We start from the raw sequence: 19,631 nt of genomic DNA on the forward strand, positions 1-19,631 counted from the left end.
ATCATAGCAGATGGAAGTAAATCTCTAGCCTGTGGTATACCTCTCGGACATCCCAGTCCGAGCCCTCCTCGTGTTATCCTGTGTAGCTCAAACGAGGGTCTTGACTCGAATGGCCGTTGCAATGCACTACACATTGCCTGTGCGAAAACCACCATTCCATATTCCCTTCCCAAGAAATCTTGAGGTAGGTAATGTCTCGTCGGGAGGGGAATGATTCAACACTGTCCACGTAGGGACACCCATCATGTGTCCTTGCAAATCCCAGATACATAGACTCTGATGATTTGACTTCCAAGGGCTCCGCTAGGTAATCAAGTCGCACCTGTCCAACAGAAGTTCTCCGCCCATCGGCATATCGAAAGAGTAGGCCGAGAATAGCTGGCTTGTCTGTTCCCCGAGTCCGACACGCGGCTAACTCTGTGATATTTGCCAAAGATGCGGACGTGAATGTATAAGCCTCGAGTACCACTCCGACAGGATAGGGCAACTCGGGAATCGGGAACACAGGGTGATTTGCGTTTGGTTCGGGACTAGGTCTCTGGAATGCCAGTAGACTAATGCCTTGGGATGAGTAGTCGTAAAAGAGTTGATGGCCGCCGCGCGCCGGGCAGTCTAAGATTGTAAAAGTCGGAACTAATTGTGATAATCTCGGGTGCCGACCTATGACCATTACGCGACCCCGGCTTGTGAGAAACTATCCATGTTAGATTAGACTCCCTATCTGATGTGATGGTGCTTACAAGCAGAATGTCGCTAGGTGTCATTTGGAAACGGCAATGCCATATCGCGATAACGAGCTCGTCTTCGTCAATAGGAAAATAAGTCCACTGCCCATGACACTCTTCGGTACTATAGCATCGTAAGTCTTTGTTTGAGGTATGAGCGTGTATTTTCATGATGCGGTGATGAAACAGAGCTGAGTAACCGGTTATTTTGGGTTTGTTACAATCGAGTGGCACCATCCTGATCAAGCCATGATTCTGCCCTAGGTCATGATACCGTAACAGTTCTGGAGACGGATGTGGCACAGCCCATATTGTGCTACGGGGCATCACAGTAGCCCGCGAGTCACCAGCCTGGGTCAGTCCGCGTAGCTTAACGCTCTAGGTAATTCGAATAGGTAAGTAAGGAACAGAAATGGAGCGAAATGAACTCACATCCGTATGAGCCTCAATCTTCCCAGCAATGGGTAACCGAACAGTCTCCCACCAAACCCCTGGCCGTCGATGGGATGTAAGTAGTGGTTTCGTAGAGTTTCCGAATATAATCTTTCGAACCCCAAGGTGATCTGCTGTTAGCCATGCGGTGTCGATAACATAGCTGCTGTCATCTGGGTCATTTCGTCTTCTTGAAGTGCCTCTTCGTGAAGTGCCTCTCCGTGTACTGCCCGTTCGTGTTTGTTTCAACGCTGCAATGTACCTGGCACACTCGAAAGCGATGTACCGCGCCCGAAGTCCGCGTGTGATGCGAAATTTGGAGCTGACGTGGCCGGCTACCTTTGGAAACGTATCCAGGGCGTAGTAGACAGCGCACCTATGCAGCTCCTGTCCACGGAGATAGTAATTTGCGATGTGTGTGCAAAGCTCCGGAGGTAGCGGTAGGGGAAATTTATAGAATTGAATCATGTAATGCTATAGCCACCGGATACGTCGCTCGTCTTCAGTAGCGGGTGGCTCGAACTTCGGGGCAGTTATTCGGAAGAATCCTGCTCTCCATTCTGCTGTGGTAAGGTCGTAGCATTCACTATGACATCCCATCATTTGCTTGTCGGAGTGCTCACAGACCCTTTCGCAAGAGGCGTCAGCGCATTCAATGTACGTATAGTCTGGCAGCTCCACCAATGGAGAGCTCTCGTGTGTGTCAAAAAAGATACCATCGATCGTCACTACTCCAGTTAGAAGATTACGACAAGTAGGGCCCCGATACGCACCAACAACAACCTTGCTTCCGTCGTCAATGTTGAACCTACATAACCCACACCGAAGGGGGACACAAATGTATGCCATGATTGGTTTCTGGTATGGGGACCACTGTGAAGTTAACCAGAAAACTGGGTCGCAGTGGTGGGCGGAAGTTCCCTGCTTTTATCTTGGAGTACAACACTTCTTGCGGGGCCACTGAGTAACTTATTAAGCATCATGTCATTGCCAAAACTGTCTCACGATTCCCGACTAACTATGGAGCAAAACCAACAACCGAAACAGAGCATCACAAGACATCAATTTCCCAAATCATAACACCAGAAACGCGAGTGCCTTTTCCAGACAATTACATCGCGACTGCCCCTTTTCCCCTTTTGCCAGTCTTTTTTCTCGGTGATCGTGGCATCCCCTTCAGAATATCGAAAGAAAGCGAATCTTAAGCCCTGTGTTTTCCAGGGCGTGACCTGCCATGTCCCATCGCTCCGCTGCTTTGGCCTCCAATCTGAATCTGATATAATCTCGTTGTCTTGATGAGCGAAGTCGCTTGGGTGGTGAGAGAGCTCCGAGGTGGGGGCATGTGAGCCTTGGATCTCGTCATAGGCCGTGCCGGAGGCAGAGGCATCGTAGGCGTCGTTGGACATACTATAGGTCTCATCCGATCCACCATAGACAGCGGCTGAGGTACTAGATGTATCGTCCAAGGCACCGTAAGTGTCGCTCAAAGTACCGTATGTCTCACCCGACCCACCGTAGGGGTCGTTCAGGGTTCCGTATGGGTTGCCAGAGGAACCACGACCCCCGTAGGAGCTTCCCTCGGCTTGGTTCTGTACTCCAGAGCCCTGAGTACCATGCGGCGTTCCTTTTACCAAGCCGTAGAATGTGCTGATGATCTCTCCTGCCCTGGAGTCGACGGAGATGTACAATTTTCGGTCGCCAATCGTCCGCGGTTTCCCGTCTAGTGGTTCCAGTTGGAGACCTCCAGCAAGATAAAACCAACAGCGAAAGGTGTCTACCCAAGTTGTCAGGACGTATATGCCCTCAAGCTTTTGTGCATCGACAGTATCTTTTGCTCTCGCGAATGCTTGAAGTTCGACCGCGCGATGGGTTCCATCGGCGCCTTTAGACTCAATAATCAACGACAGCTGAAGAGTAGAGTTCCTAGAATCGTGTAAGAACACGACCTGGTCGAATCTGTTCTTTGACCTGTTGTGCGGAGCCTGTTCGCACAATGCAACGAAGCCGTCTCGAGGGGCGAAGAGGCATTGAGTAAGTGCTTGGAAGACATCACTGCTCGTGTATTCGATATTGTGGCCGTGGCATCGTTCAGCGTCGGGCTGTAGGACTACGGAATCTATCCTCGACGCAGACTGTTGAGCCGCCACAGGGTCGTCCCATGATGGGTCGTCATGAAGGACCTTTGTTCAGCAACTCAAGGGCCGAGCTTGTTCGGGTTGCCCATCAACCCAATCACATCCCGAGAGCTACTCGTGTTCGTTAGGAGCTAACAGTGGAAATTCCATGTAAGATGCGGTAAGGGGGGAGTGAAACGTTTGATCCGATTCGTAGAGCTTGTCCCGATATCAGCAGAGACGCAGCCCGAGCCATTGCCTTTCCTTTGTGTTCTTGGATGAACGGGAAGCAATGGATAGATATGCAGTAAGTATGCAACCATGATTGCATCTCAGAGTTCTCGCCCTTAACCTAGCCCCAGTACAACTTCTTTTGGCTTGGATTGTCAACTAATCATGTGGTCATGAATTTCGGTGAAAAGCACACACATAGATTCACCTATTGCGTCGTTACGGATGATATCATCAAGAACCACGATGTAAGAATCCACAGTATCTACTCCAGCAGTCCCAGGAACTTTCTTGCAGCAATCGGTCGACCGGACTGGCGGGTCTTCCAACTTTGAACGAGGCCCATCGTCTTGGCCAAGACCCTGCCGCACTCTCTCTCTGAAAACAATCTCCAAAAAGCTGGCCGTAAGCTCCTCAGAGGCATATCTTGGCGAGGCCTCACCGTTGCTAAGCGCCTAATCTGGAGCTCTTCCAAGGCGCTGCTCGAAATCGTAAGCGCTGTACCATACATGCAGGATAACTCAAGAACTGCTCGTGCTGGCGAGAACCTTGGAACGCTAGAAACACTCCATGATATGACATGAGTCTGACCGTTACTCATTTCGTGGATATATCGATCGAAATCTCCATGATTATCGAGCAGATCGAATTTCCAGACTCAAGAACGCCAAGTTTCACATGGAGCTCGTCCACGAAACGGATGTACTAGATCGAATCACGCAGCGTATCCTCGTCGCTGTCATATCAAGGAACAAATTTCCCTCTAATGGTCATCTACCTTAGTTTTCAAGCCTTGAATAGGACACTGAATGTCCGCCCTTCTGCTTTCGGCCTTCACCGAAAGGTGCTTGAGCGCGACCGCCAGCCGAGTTCCGCCCTTGGTAATATGGTGAGCATGTGTGTTCCTCGACGCGAAACGCAGTTTCAACACAAACCACCTCAGGTACTCTAGCAGCCCCACAGACTCATAGGAGAACAGCAGCTACAAACTTCAGTCAGAGTGAACAGCAGGCCACGACAGTCGTATGAGACCTTGCACAGCAAACACGTGACGGGGACTTCGGCTCACGACCAGATTGCTACAATTCGCAAAGAGGGGTTTCATTGCCACGTCCCACAAGCTACATGTCACCACGGAATTGAACAAAGTGGATTGATTGTTGTTAAGGTACAAAAGGAGACTTCCAGAAGTCCAAACGAAGGTAATTGGTCAGATCCAGCATCGGTAAGGAGTCTTACCGGGGCGATAACGACAGAACAAATGCATCAAATGAGGACTCCACATTTGGGATGAAAGTACTCCTGGGTCACAGAACAGAACCTTGCCTGATCGGCAACACACCCCCTCAGATGGGTAGGCGAGCCTCTCTCTGACCATCTGAACCACGAAAGATCAGGCAGATGCCTGTTGGCGGCTTTTGGTAGAGAATTTGGTGCCTTTGGAACAGTTGGCGTTCTCAGGGCAGATGAAGGAAATCGTGCTTGTGAAGCAAATAAGGATGTGTGTAAGTGTTAGGAGAGGTGGGCGAAATTGAGCAAGCTGTTCACTGGTGGACCGCTGGTACGCACTCCATCTGCAGAAGCTTCACGAAGTTCTGATGCTTCTGAGTCGGGAGAATCTTTGTAAGCCCATCGCTCACTATCTTGTCAGTGCTCATCCAGTCCACGGATATCTTCCCCTGTCTGACTGTTTGTCGGATCCAAAGACGATGGATGTCAACATGCTTGAGCTTCGTAGTGGCTTGAGGCCTCTCACTAGTGAGTAACAGCAGCGTTTGGCGGTTATCACAGAACATCTGGATCGGAACCTTGCCATGAAAACGTAGCTGAAGCTCCTTGATCAGACGAAGAGTGGCAAGGTAGTTCCTCGCTGCGACACTGAGGGCCACCAGCTCAGCTTCGGTGCTAGAAGTGACCACGGATCGCTGCTTTGTAGCTTTCCAGTCAATTGGACCTCCAAAGAGCATGGTGGTGTATCCTTGTGAGCTAAATCTGGTGATGGGATCATCGCCGAATGATGCGTCGCTCGCACAATACAGCGATGTAGAATGGTCTCCTGATCCTCCGTAGGACAGCGAGAGAGTCCTTGTGCGATAGAGGTAGCGGAGACAGTGGTCTGCTGCAAGGTGATGGAGTTCTGTCGGCCTGAGCAGAGACTCCGCAAGTCTTGAGGCAGCTTTGGCCACATCAGGTCGTGTTGTGGTTGCTGCGTAATTGATGGAACCAATTTTGCGTTGGTATAGTTGAATGGATTCAGCAGAGGCTTCGTAATCCTTTGGAGCAGGTGCTGGGTCTGTTGATAGAGGCGTCAAATGACCTCTGGTGGATGGCTGGAGGTTGAGGTCCTTCATCTTTTCAGTGATGTAGTTCTCCAGAGACAGCCAGAGCTTGCGCTGGCTACGATCTCTGACCACTCTGATGCCTAAGAACCATCTGACCTCGCCAAGTTCTCGCATCTCGAACAGAGACTTGAGCTGGCTCTTCAGCTCTTCGGCCGCTTGGCGATCCTCTTTGCGGTTCATGAGGATGATGTCGTCAACGTAGAAGAACATGATCATGCCTCTGCCCATGAAGACACAGTTATCTTCCTCGAGAGCCACGAGGCCGATCTTCCGCATAGCCTCGGACAGCAGCTTGTGCCAGAGAAGCGGTGATCGGCGCAAACCGTACAAAGCTCTCTTCAGCTTGAAAATCGTGCGCCTCTGTGGAGCGCCCTTCTTCTGTTGCATCTCCTGCATGAGATCCCAGCCCTGAGGGGCCCAGACGTAGACTGTCTCGTCGAGGTGTGCATTTGGAAAGGCGTTGACGGCATCCAACTGGTGCGTGTCTAGGTCAAACTCTGCACAGATGGCCATCAACGTTCTGAACGTCTTGGCTGCCAGTGTCGACGCGTATGTTTCCATCTCATTCTTGGGCTGTTGGTCTCCTCGTACGCAGAGCCTGGCCTTGAACTTGGTCACGTAGCCGGTGGAGTCAACCTTGTATTTCCAGACCCAGGTCAACCCGAGAACCTTGTGTATTTCCTGGTCGACCGATTCGAAGGGGACTTGCTCGATTGTGTCCATATTTTCAATGGTGTTGACCTCCTGGACGCTTGCTTCTAGCCACTGCTTTTTGTGATCAGAATGAAGCATCTCCTTCCAGGATCTTGGCTCCGCGGGCATATCTGTTCGGAGAAGCGGTTTCTTGTTCGATGGAGTCTGAGTGTGAAAGAATGAGTATTCCACGGTCAAATGTGATGATGGAGGCATTTTCTTGCTGCGGCGGGCTCCTAGAGCCTGGTCGGTGGGGGTGCCGTCTTTGAACTGTGACGGCTTTCTGTCTCTAGCGCTCCTTCGAGTGCCTTGGATTTGTGTTGATGGCGACGGCTGTGGGGCTGGTGCCACTGATGGTCGGGCCTCCACAGTCTCTGTCTCGTCTTCAGCTGAACTTTGATCAGCTGGTGTGTGTTGAGGTGTTGATTCAGGGCTCCGAGCTACTTCGATAGTGTCTTCAATAGCCTCTTCAGTCACTTGAATGGTGTCTGGCACGGGGATCGTGTCTTCCACAGCATCTTCAGCCCCTTGAATGGTGTCTATTACGGCATCTTCCACCCCCTCAGAGACAGCTGGCTGGCCTTGTCCAGTCTCCGTCTCTGGAGTTGGACGTGGTGACGGCAGGACATCATCTCTGCTGGCTGTGTGACCTTCCCGGGGTCGCAGTATCTCCGCGTTGATCTTTCCTCCAAGTTGGAATGTCCGGGCTTTCTCGAACAGGTCGATGGTGGCAACATCGAACTCGTCAATGTCCAGTGACGAGTTGAAAGGATTCTGGGCGTCCGCAACGGGCACGTCCAAAGCCTGGAATTCGTCCTGTAGAATTGGCTTTGGGGATTGGGCGTCCTTGAAAACTGTGGACTCATCGAAACCCACGTCTCTTGTCCTCAATACTGCTTTCATCTCTGGAACCCAGATTCTGTATATGTTGCTGCTGTCGTATCCACAGAGATAGCCGATGTGGGCTCTCGGAGCCAGCTTCTGCTTTCGGTTACGTCCCTCTTGGGCGTCTGCCGTGAGAGGATACGCCCTGCATCCGTATCTTCGCAGGTGAGCCAGGCCTGGAGCCGTAGTTCGAGCGGCAAGGCCCTTGGAGTTGAGCCAGTCGTTCAGCCTTCCTTCTGGTGTCGCCCACTGTAGGCGTCCCTTCGGCGTGAGATTGTGGAGATATGCAGCGGTTTGTACCACCTCTGGCCACAAATCCTCCGGGAACCCAGCAGCCGAGGTAAGGGTTCTTGCGATGGTGAATATCGTGCCTCCATTGCGTTCTGCGGCACCGTTCTGTTCTGGTGTCCTTGCGGCTGATCTCTCCAAGAGAATGCCGCGCTCTTCTGACCAAGTAACCAGATTGCTGCGTAGTGCTGAGTCCCAGTCAACTCTCAGGACCTTGATGACCAGATGGTACTGTCTCCAGAGAAACATCTCAAAGTTGATAAACGCCTGGAAGCCATCTGCTCTGGCAGGCAGAATCCTGACAACAATCTTCCCCGAATATGCGTCCGTTATTACAAGGCACGACTCCATGCCGTTGTACGACTTCCCAGGGCTGAAGAAGTCCAGGTTGACGCGCTCAAATGGATTCGTCGTCGTGTACGTTGGCTGTCTCCGAGATACAATCTTCTTGGATTTCGCTACCCCGCAAGACTCGCATTCGAATGTTGTTGGCCCTTTCACCCCAACTCCAGTACAGCTGTATGGCAGCTGCTGTATGGCCTCTGGGTGGGCATGAGCCAGCCGTTCGTGCCAGAGCCTCGAGTCGCTGACCATCGCGGCTCTCTGCTTCTTGGAGTGATAGAAGGAAGTGGTGCTATGTAGGGTGTTCACCGCATACTGGCCACCCTTCTCCTGAAGTGGGATCTCTGAGCCAGTGGCTGGGTTGAACAGCATGTTCCTGAGGGAGTCCAGTCCGAGTCCTTGGCGTTGGAGCTGCCTGGCTGAAATAAGCGTCGTCGGGTAGTCTTTGATGTACGAGACATCATGGCAGGTGATGCTGATGACGTTCTGCTTGCTGTCGAGGGTGTCGATGGCCATCGTGCCATGCCCTTCGACGGGGCTTGATTTGCCTCCTCCTGTGCTGTATCTTACAGTGTCGGTGGCCTCGCGAAAGTTGGTGAGGAGGTCTTTGTTGTTGGTTATATGGTTGGGTGTACCCGAGTCGATCAGGAACTCGTGACGGAGATCCCCTCCTCGGTTTGTCCGTTGAAACTCGTCCGAATCAGCGACGGAGAAGTTGCTCATGAAGTTGGTGTACTCGTCATCGCAGCTCTGTTCATCATCGTCACCGAGGAAGTTGTTAAAAGCAGAGACGGCGACTCCACTGGTGCCTCTTGCCTCCTGCCGCTTCTTTTTGTCCTCCTTGATTTTCTCGTTCCAGAATTGCAATGTGCTTGGCTTCATCCTTTTCTTCGCTTCGTCAATGTAGTCCAGCAGGCTCTGATCGGATTGATAGCTCTTCTTCCTCCGGTGTTCCGCGATATTTGGGCACAGACAGATGGGCTGACACGCCTTGGGTGCCCTCTTCTGCTGTACACAGTCGCAGAATGGTCTGCGAGAAGGCGAGCTGTTTGGCTGTTGAGGAGAGTCACGATGGGAATCCTGGGCACTCGTCCGATCACTTTGACCATTCCGGTCCTTGCCCATGAAGGTCACCGAGTCGCTGTAGAAGGACGTCTGAGATGGCTTGGTGGTGAGGCGATGCGGTTGGTAGTCTCTAAGGTAGCTCTTGTACCTCAACGCCAGTACCTTCCCTCCATCACGATCATCCAGCTCCCGGCGAACTTGGTGGGCGCACTCTGCTTCGGCCCACCCTGGAGACACGGAAAGAATTGCCCGAAGGAATTGAACATTTTGATCTGCGGCTTCTTTAAGCTGAGGAATCCCGTGCTTCTCAACTTCGATACAGAGTAGGATGAAGTCGTCAACCCACTTCTCATGGTCCATCTTCTTGATCATCGCCATATGCTCCTCCCAGCGCTGGCGAATGTATTGTTTCTGTCCCATGTCGGAAGGGGCGAAGTGGTCCTTCAACGCCTTGAGCCACTCCTGGCTGCTTTCCTCGTTCATGAAGACGGCCGAAAGGCTCCTGTCGACTGTGTTGAGGATGTATTTCTGGACCTCCTGGAGGCCCGCTGACTCCCTGTTGTAGATGTCCAAATGGATCTTGTACAACGTCAGCAGTGTGCTGAGATCTCGCGTCTCATCTTCGAATGACGGTGCTGTTGGCTTCTTGGCCCTCTTGGGCCGTCTGTCAGCCTCTTTGTCTGGGTCGACTAGATCCCAGGCCTCGTAGGAGGTCGCCACGGCTCTGACGGAGTTGAGCCATGTCCTCCATTCCTCCCTCCTTGTAAGTGTCACTCTGTGCTTACCAGAGTCCATCTTGAGGATCCCTGGGCGTTGTCGGAGACCGTCGGGGAGGTCGTTCGATGGTCGCGACTGATCGCGTGTATGTTGAATATCATCAATTGACCCCGCGTGTACTCAAGCCCTAGGCCACACGTCTCGGAGGTTCAATTGGTCTTGAGGAGCTGATTTCTCCTGCTTCGATGTGTCGTGGAGAGATGATCGCTCTCCTGGAGGATGTCGGTAACGGCCCTTGGCCAGTGGTCGTCAATGGCGAAACGTCGCGTCAATTGACTGTTGAAGTGCAGCGGCGATTCAGCTGTAGACAGCTTCGCAGCAGGCGTATTGGCCGTAGGCGCCCTGCTGTAGATATCGAAGGTCAAGGAGCTGTATCGTCGCCCGGGCTCATAACTGTCACCACGGAATTGAACAAAGTGGATTGATTGTTGTTAAGGTACAAAAGGAGACTTCCAGAAGTCCAAACGAAGGTAATTGGTCAGATCCAGCATCGGTAAGGAGTCTTACCGGGGCGATAACGACAGAACAAATGCATCAAATGAGGACTCCACATTTGGGATGAAAGTACTCCTGGGTCACAGAACAGAACCTTGCCTGATCGGCAACACTACACCATTCGGCTAGGAGGGCCACTAAGACTATAAAGGGAAGAGATGGCCGTCCTGCCCCCGCTCCGACCTTAGCGCCGAGGCTCCGATGGGCTCAGAGCGACACCAGAGCATCTAATCAGATGCGCTGATGATCTTATCAGATGCTATTTCGGCCAAAAAGGGCTTAACACTTGCGTTATTAGGTGGGGGATCAAGCTGGGATCATCGGCCACACACAGGGATGAGCTGTGCTGCCGAGATGATGTTGAAAATTTTATCAGATCCTCGCCTTTTCTTGCCCTGAGCTTCCCTCGTTCCTTGGCCCCCCAGCCGTGCCGTGACCTGGCACGCACGCCTCCTTCGGCCCCGGCATCGGATGGTCGCACGCGGGCATTATGCAGCCATTCTCAGGTCACATGTGTGCCAACGGCCCCTCCAAGCCCTGCTGTCCCTTTTGTCGATCGGCAAACGCATGTAGCTCCCTTATAAGCTCGTCTGGCCCTTCTGCAATCGGCTACACTTGCCTCGCTTCTCTTCGAGCTTCTGTCTCTGACGTTATTTTCTCACGGGATTTCATTCATTATTTCTCGTGCCTCACCCCGCGACGCCATCCCCTCATCATCATTCCCAGGGACAGCTTCGACCTGCATTCGACAGACGCGGTCCACACCACCCCACGGCATTCGATGAATTGATTTCCTTCCTGTGAGGCGACAATCCGGAGTCGGATTCTGACAACAAAACAATGGTTGTCACAGAGAAGCCTCTCGAGGCTCCCGTGCCGCCTTTGGTGGCGGGCCAACAAGATCGCGAGATGCTTCCCCAACAGCCTGCTGAGCCGACAGAGAAAAGCGACGCGACAAGCGTCAAGTCAAAGGATATCGAGCAGCCTGCCAGCGAGTCTGTACGTCAACCCACCTCTCATGCCAACCGCGCTTCATTGTTTCATCCCCAACGATGGCCAAAGCCATTGTCACCATGATCTGATCATTGTCGTTAGGTTTTTCACTCCCTCACCATCTACTTCCGCTGCCTCTTCGCCGCCGACCCAACATGGCTCGACATTACTCTCATCGTTGGTGGCTCCATATGTGCCGCTGCCGCCGGAACTCCGTTCCCCTTGATGGCGATTCTCTTCGGTCAGCTCGTCGATGACCTCAACGACGCTACTTGCGCCGCCGAAGCGCAGACCGCCGACCCCTTCGCCTATGCGTCCGATATCAACGAAAAGGTTCTCCTCATGGCCATCATTGCTATTGCAGCCTTCTGCCTCATCTACATCTACATCCTCGCCTGGGGCGTTATCAGCCAGCGCCTTGCCCAGCGTCTTCGCGTTCGCTACCTCGCTGCCCTTATGCGCCAGCCGCCTTCCTTTTTCGACGAGCGGGCCAACGCTGGCGAGGTCTCTAGCCGCCTCCACGGCGACATCACGGCCGTCCAGGCGGGTACCTCGGAGAAGGTTGGCATTTTCATCTCAAGCATCAGCTTCTTCGTTACCGCTTTCATTATTGCCTACATCAAGCAGGCGAAGCTTGCCGGTATGCTGACAGCCATGATCCCGGCCTTCATGCTCATGTCGGTGATTGGTGGTGCCTACTTTGCCAAGTATACGGCGCGCATGTCCACGGCCATCGGTACAGCATCGTCTCTGGCTGGCGAGTGCCTGCGGAACATTTCGGTCGTGCACGCCTTTGGAGCCGGCCCTCGGCTGGAAGCTCGTTTCGCCGACCTGATGCTCGAGGCTCGGGCCGCCGGCATCAAGAAAGCCGTCGTGGCTGCCATTCAGGCTGGCCTTTTGTACTTTATTGCTTATGCCGGCAACGCGTTGGCCTTCTGGCAGGGCAGCAAAATGATCGCCGAGACCAGAACAAACCCCAACGGCACCTCGATGGGTGATATTTACACTGTGGTTCTCCTGATTGTTGACGGTAAGCCCTCTTGCGCGGTGCGAATCAATGGAGTTTTCTGATATCCTTGTTAGCCTGCGTCATGCTCGGCGGTATTGCCCCTATTCTGCCCCTCTTCGGGGGTGCTTCGGCCGCGTTCCTCCGTCTCCAGCATGACATTGAGGCCCCTTCGACCCTCGATGCCACGTCGGACGCTGGCAAGATTCTGCCTGCCGAGAATGCCTCCTCGACTGGCATCTCCTTTAACAATGTCAGCTTCTCTTATCCTTCAAGACCCACGCAACCAGTTCTTCGCAACGTCAACCTGACGTTCCCTACCGGCAAATACACCGCCATTGTTGGTCTTTCCGGCAGCGGCAAGTCAACTATTGCCTCCCTGATCAGCCGTCTCTACGACCCGGGCGAGGGTTCCATCACGTACGACGGCCAAGATATTCGCAATATCAACCTTCGCAATCTTAGGAGCCACATGGGTTTCGTCCAGCAGGAACCTACCCTGCTCAACAGTTCCATCCTGACTAATATTGCCCTCGGTCTCGTCAACACGACCAAGCCTGCTCACGCTCACCTCAAGTCTTTCCTCAACTGGAACAACCTTACCGAGCTCGGCAACAAGGGCAAAGACCTCAGCGCTTCTGCTGAGGCCCTTGGTCCCGAAGCCGTCGAAATTGTCAAGCTCGTTCACGACGCTGCCGACCAGGCCGATGCCGCCAGCTTTATCGAGCGCCTCGAGAGCGGCTACGGCACCGTAGCTGGTCCCGGTGGTTCTCTCATCAGCGGTGGCCAGCGTCAGCGGATCGCGCTCGCTCAGGCACTCATCCGTGACCCCCAGATCCTAGTCCTTGACGAGGCCACTGCGGCCCTCGACTCTGCCAGCGAGCGCCGCATCCAGGAGGCTGTTGAGCGCGCCGCCAAGCACCGTACAGTCATCTCCATCGCCCACCGTCTGTCGACGATTCGCAAGGCAGACAACATTGTCGTCATGGAAGCCGGTCAGGTCGTCGAGCAGGGCTCCTACGCTGAGCTGATGGCCATTGAAGGCGGCGTGTTCGCCCGAATGGCCAGCCTGCAGTCTGTGGGCACTGTCGACCGTGGCGAGGGCAGCTCCATCTCCGGCGACTCTCTGGATGCCTCTACGCTCAAGACCGACATCTTCCCCTCGGAGAAGCTGGACCCTGCAGACCATATCCTGAGCAAGCAGTCCTCCGCCAAGGAAGCAACCGAAAAAGGCAAGGAGGAGGAGAAGGAGGAGGAAGAGCCCAGGACGGAGCTGGACACAAAGCAGCCCTTCTTCTTCGTCACCAAGGGACTCGGCCGCCTCGTTCGCCCGTCGCTGCTGTGGCTCGTGGGCGCCATCATCGCTGCCGCCATCGTTGGCTGCACGTTCTCCTCTGCTGGTGTCATTCTCGGTTACACTGTTGGTGCGCTGAACCCTTGCGCCAACACAGTCGAGCGCATCCTCGACCTCGGACGATTCTTTGCCGGCATGATCTTTATGCTGGCTTGCATTGAATTCTTCGCCAACTTTGTCGCGTGGTCCTTCTTTGGCGTCGTGGCTGAGAAGATGCTTTACGCTGTCCGCGTTCTCTCCTTCCGCTCCCTGCTCGAACAGGACCTCGACTGGCACCAGTCGGAGACGCCCACGAAGCTGCTGACGATCATCACCAAGGACAGTGCGGCCCTCGGCGGCTTCAGCGGCTCGACCATCGGCACAGTCTTTGCCATTGTCGTCAACTTCTTCATCGCCATTATCTTGTCGCACATCATCGCTTGGAAGATCGCCATCGTTTGTCTCGCCACCATCCCCCTCCTCCTCGGCGCCGGCATCATGCAGCTGCGCATGCTGGCTCGCTATGAAGAACGCCAGGCTGGCGCCTTTGCGGACGCGACGGCCGTTGCCGTCGAGGCTGTCCATTCGATCCGCACCATCGCGGCGCTGTCGCTCGAGGGTGAGATCATGGGCTCCTACACGCGCCTGCTCCGTGGACCGCAAAAGATGATCTTCCGCTCGTCGGCTTCGACCAACATCTGGCTCGCCATGCAGCACAGCATGGGCACGCTCATCTACTGTCTCTCGTACTGGTGGGGCTCCCAGCTCATCATGCGCGGCGAGTACAACCAGACGCAGTTCTTCATCATCCTCATCGCCATGCTCGTCAGCGCGCAGCTCTGGGGCACCATGTTCTCGCTGGCGCCCGAGTTCTCGAGGGCCCGCCTCGCTGTTTCGCGCATCCTGAACGTCATCAACCTCGGATCCGGCCGCGATCTCAGCAAGGCCCAGCTCAAGACGCTGCAGACGGCGCGCGAGAGCAAGACCGGCGGCGACAAGGGCGCCCCAAGCAGCGATGGTGCTGACGCCGAGGCCGCCAACGAAGTGCAGCTGAAGCAGCCTTTCAAGGGCGAGAGCCGTGGTGCCAAGGTCACGTTTAACAACGTCGGTTTCACATATCCAAACCGTCCTGACGTGCCTGTTCTCGATGGTGTCTCCTTCACTCTGCAGCCTGGTCAATTCTGCGGTAAGCACAATCATTTCGTTGCCTTTCAAAACGAAGAACGTGTAACTGACGCAATCTCCCCGCAGGCCTTGTCGGTCCCTCGGGTGCTGGTAAGAGTACTATCATGTCACTCGTCCAGCGACTCTACCACCCGACAACAGGCACCATTTCGCTCGACGGCCAGGACCTCAAGCCGCTGCCACCCTCGTTCCGCGAGTCCATCGCCCTGGTGCCACAGGACCCGACGCTCTTCGACGGCACTGTGCGCTTCAATGTCGGCCTAGGCGCCGCACCCGGCACCGAGGCCACGGATGCCGAGATTGAGGAGGCGTGCCGTCTTGCCAATATCCACGACACAATCATGGCGCTGCCTGACGGCTACGACAGCGAGTGCGGCGCCTCGGCACAGAGGCTCTCGGGTGGTCAGAGGCAGCGTCTCGCCATTGCGCGCGCCCTCGTGCGCAAGCCGAGGCTGCTGCTGCTCGACGAGAGCACGAGCGCGCTCGACGCCGCGAGTGAGGCGGCGCTGCAGGAGGGTCTCGAGAGGGCGTCGAGGGGCACCACTGTGCTGGCCATTACGCACAGGCTGCACACGGTGCAGAAGGCGGATGTCATCCTCATCGTCGAGGGCGGCAAGATTGTCGATCAGGGCCGCCACACGGAGCTCATGGAGAGGAGGGAGAGCTATCGCATCAACGCCATGCAGCAGATGCTGCAGTGAGGAGATTCAAGGTGCGGGATTTGTACTTGTTCGAGAGAAGATAGATCTGGCTTTTATGCCTTCATAATAGAGAGCGTTCATACTTTGCTTGGAAGGGCTGAATTGATTGTCCTGGTGTCAGACGGGCATTCTTCTGTCGCCGTCAAGGCGTTACGACAGCGCTCAGCTACGATGCACAAACGAAGGGGTTTTTCTATGAGTGGTGCAGCCGCCAACTACGTTTGAGGCTGTCCTGTGCGAAGCGTTGGCCAGATGCTTGGTTGATGCAATGCCTAACAGCCATGGGCAAAAACTAATGACAACAAGCTGAATAAGGCAAGACATAGGCACGATCAAAATTCAGCGCAATAGTTTCTGTTTTCGAACCAGACTATCAAGGAAAACACCCGATACACGTTACCTCGGCCGATCCGCCGTCGCCGCCCACCACAGGAGGGCCCTCAGCAATCTTCCTATGCGGGTGACGGCGAAAACCGCCAACTCCAACTGAGCCGTCAACTCAACAACCTCGATCATCCTCCACTAAAGCAGAGACCATTTGGTGACGGCCGTAAAGCTTTGGCGCCAGTGATCCCGATGATGGCTAGGGCTGCGGGTGGCCTAAGCCACAACACCAGTGCCGGCACGGGCCTTGACAAGGGCGCAGACGCACGAGGCTGGGTCAAGACTATTGAATGTTAGTAGAGATCTTCACTGTGCTCACGGCGATCCTTTGAGACTTACGTGTAGCTGTAAGGGGGCGAGTAAGAGCCCGTTTGGGTAATGTCAATGGGGCTGTTGGTGAAGAGGTTGTTTCTCTGGACGGCGAAGCCGGGCTCGTCGCTGTCGAGGTTCGTGACGATGGCCTGGTTCGTGTTGATGAAGACGGTGTTCTCGACGAGGACCTGGGCGCCCATGCGCGAGTTGACGCCGGACGTGGGGTTGTTCTCGTAGCACGAGCTGTAGATGTGGCCGGTGCCGAAGCGGATCGAGGGCAGGCGGGAGTTGACATTGTAAAAGTGGTTGTGATGGTAGGTGACGCGCAGCTTGCCGCGGTCCTCGGAGGCGTTGTTGTCGGAGTGACCGACGAGGGAGCCCTTCCAGTGGTCGTGGAACTTGTTCCAGCTGATGGTGATCTCATCCGAGGCGTGCGATGCGTCAAGGAGGCCGTCAAAGTAGTCCTTGTCGCCAACGATGCCATCGCTACGGAAGTCGCAGTGGTCAACCCATACGCGGGTTGCCTGGTCGAGAGACACAATGTCGCCACCAGGGATGGGGTTGTGGAAGACAAGGTTACGGATGATGACGTTGCCCGTGCGGCGGACACGGAAGCCGCCGTCACGGAGACCAGAGGAAGCACCGACACCGATGACACTCGTACCAGCCAGAAGGTCCATGCGGCCGCAGCCCGAAAGGATGCCGGAGATGCGGATGACGCCAGCGTTAGCAATGGCTGTCTTGAGGGCCGCACAAGAAGTGACAGTCACGCCGCTGCCGCTGCCACCACCCGTGGTGCCAGCACCGTAGCCGACGAGCTGGTCAATGGGAGCTGGTCCGCACGAGTTGCCACCGCTTGAAGGAGGAGGCGAACTGGGAGGGGGTGTGCTCGGAGGAGGAGTACTCGGAGGAGGAGTGCTTGGCGGCGGAGTGCTCGGGGGAGGGCTGCTCGGGGGAGGGCTGCTCGAGCTTGGGAGACACTGTGAGTACCACTGGTTAGACACCACACAGGTCCATCCTGTAGTCCATGTCAGCCTCAATAGTTTAAACAGCCCAAAGTTTCTGAAATATCAGGTGCACAAACCAGAGGTGCAAGTCGTCGGGCCGGTGTGGCCCTGTCCACCGCATTGGCCATAGGGCTGCTGTTGAGCAGAGGCCAGACCCAAAAAGGCCAGAAGGGCCAGGTTCTTCAGCTCCATTGCAAGGGTTGTGAAAGTTTGGGACGATGGGGGAGATCGTTGGGCTCGGGTGTCGGGTCGATCACGATTGCAGATCCTATGTGGGAAGACAATGTCGAGGTAAAGATCTACAGAAGAGGACTTCAACCCCATGGGCAGACACGGACTTTATGTCCTTCCTTGAGCTTGACCATCCTGTCAATTTTCCTCCCAGGCCACAGTGAATGCTGCGGATAATCTGATTGAGCGAGTTGTCCCATTCATCTATTTCTCATCGGATTTCCCACCACTCAAGACACCTCGGATCGTGATACTCCTTTGCCACTTTCTTCATTTTAATTTCAGGACTGGCAGATATTTCAGTCAAACATGTCCAGCAACCCCTCAACGAGGCAGTGCTGGAGTTTGTGGGTGTCTTGACCTACCACCGTTCAACAGCTCCGCATCCCGTCCAACACTACCTTCTTGGCATGTTCGGAAAACCTGGGGTTGCAAGCCAAAAGTTAAACGCGTGGAGAAACCTGCCATATGTTCGGGAGTTGTATCGGAGTTCCTCCCAATGCCGCCAATCGCCCCCTGCGGCTAGTCCGCAACGGCCTCGTGGGACTGTCTCCGTGTCCCGATCGGGGCCCGCAAACAAGTGCTGTTCACAGGGGAACTGCCCCGTCAAGTTACCCTCATCTCGGTTCTCGTCACGCCCTTAAGCCAGATTTGCTTCAGATAGAGTAGTGTAGCGCCTTCTGCCAATACCAAGACCCCAAATCGACCGCTGAGCTCCAAATGGGGGACGACGCCAAGAAGCGTTAAATAGTCGTTCCCCTCGGTCTTCTCTGACAAATATGTTGGTTCTTGCCTGCAAATGCCTCCCCGATTGCTGGCTTCACAAGGGACCCAGTCAGTCCACATAGAGCCGTCAGGATTATCTGGTTTGGATCTCGTGTTTGTTCATCGCTGATGGTGGGCGCAAGCCATGCTACACAAACCAGGTCTTCCTATGCAAACCATATTAGCTTTGGTTCGCCAGTGTTGCAAGGCGCCGAAAATGGCAACTCAGCACGGCAGGCAAGGCATCACAGGGTCGCATTTTAGTAGGTTCTCTCCCACAGATGCTCTCAGTTTGGTTCTCGATGACCTCAGCTGCAGGCGTCATTGGCGGAAATGTCTTCGACCAGCTCCGGGCACGCCACCAAAGGAGGCGACAACACTGGCATCTTCAGAAGCAGCAATCATTGAAAGGTTTGACGTCAACAATCATTTGCAAGATTCGGAATAGAACGAACCCTGATAGAACGGGAATTCTCACAGCACGCAAAGGTTTCGACAGCTGTACGCGCAGTCACCATGTTGATGGGGCCGATTTGGTCCTGTCGGGCCGGTCATTTCTGGGTTCGACATTCTCTCTGCTCGACCTCTTGTTTTGTTTTTCATTGGTCGGTTTCGCTGGCGAAAATGACCTGATGACGCCTTTCGCAGGTGAGGAGGCCAGCCCAGGAGAAAGTCTATCTGAGATGTGTTTACGCTGTAACAAAAGCAGGAGTATGGCATAGGTTGCCTTGTTCAGCGTTACCTTTTCTATAGGAAGCCAGATTGTCTTGCCAAAATCCAGTCATCCTATTCTTCTGTATACTAACAAGTTCAACGTCATTCTTCTTCGCACTACCCTGTACCTTGGCACTCACGGGATTGAACTGGCAATGCAGCATGGCCAGACTCGTGCTTTACCACGCATCGACAAATACAGAGACCAAAGGCACACGATGAATGCTTCTAGTTACACGTCTATGGATGAAAGAGCATTGCCACAGCTACTGCTCCGTTCTACATTCAAGCTTCTTGAGCCATCTCTTTTGTCAATGCATCTGACTTTGAGGACTGACGTACGTGCCAATGAGATAACCAGGCAACAAAGAAGCAGACGACCGCTGCTACAAGTAAAAGCGGAGCTACGTGTGCTATCTAAGGTACCTGAGTGGAAGGATGATCACAATGCCGTGCTGCTCTAAGATCTAACGGCAGGGCCTAGATCTGACTAGGTATGCCGCCCAAATAACACGTCAAGTGCCCAACCGAAATTAAAAGTACTTATCACCTCCAGCTCAAGTGCTGAAACAGGCTGGAATCAAAATCGTTCCCTCAACCTCATTGTCAGC

General features: G+C 54.3%; 3 protein-coding genes across 3 annotated transcripts; 1 reads left to right on the forward strand and 2 right to left on the reverse strand.

Moving 5' to 3' along the window:
• Window positions 1–1,287: 1,287 nt before the first annotated feature.
• On the reverse strand, window positions 1,288–2,032 carry VDAG_02902 (uncharacterized protein). The gene has a single exon (XM_009653555.1). The coding sequence runs from the start codon at window positions 2,004–2,006 to the stop codon at window positions 1,632–1,634; it is 375 nt and encodes a 124-aa protein (XP_009651850.1). The 5' UTR covers window positions 2,007–2,032; the 3' UTR covers window positions 1,288–1,631.
• A 9,197-nt stretch (window positions 2,033–11,229) lies between these two features.
• Window positions 11,230–15,607, forward strand: VDAG_02903 (multidrug resistance protein; the record flags this gene model as incomplete). The annotated part of the gene is made up of 5 exons (XM_009653556.1): window positions 11,230–11,388; window positions 11,485–12,412; window positions 12,466–14,907; window positions 14,973–14,996; window positions 15,048–15,607. 5 exons carry the CDS (start codon window positions 11,230–11,232, stop codon window positions 15,605–15,607), a joined length of 4,113 nt encoding a protein of 1,370 aa, XP_009651851.1.
• A 600-nt stretch (window positions 15,608–16,207) lies between these two features.
• VDAG_02904 (pectate lyase B) lies at window positions 16,208–17,502 on the reverse strand (the record flags this gene model as incomplete). Its single annotated transcript, XM_009653557.1, has 4 exons — window positions 16,208–16,274; window positions 16,331–17,121; window positions 17,147–17,283; window positions 17,388–17,502. The coding sequence occupies 4 exons, from the start codon at window positions 17,500–17,502 to the stop codon at window positions 16,208–16,210; spliced, it is 1,110 nt and encodes a 369-aa protein (XP_009651852.1).
• Between the last annotated feature and the right edge of the window lie 2,129 nt (window positions 17,503–19,631).

The sequence above is a fragment of the Verticillium dahliae genome, genomic scaffold (assembly GCF_000150675.1).
Source record: "Verticillium dahliae VdLs.17 supercont1.4 genomic scaffold, whole genome shotgun sequence".
NCBI lineage: Eukaryota > Fungi > Ascomycota > Sordariomycetes > Glomerellales > Plectosphaerellaceae > Verticillium > Verticillium dahliae.

Bases quoted from the DNA above. Each gene is read 5' to 3' on its own strand.
- VDAG_02902 (XM_009653555.1), bottom strand. From the start codon at position 2,006: ATGGCATACATTTGTGTCCCCCTTCGGTGTGGGTTATGTAGGTTCAAC.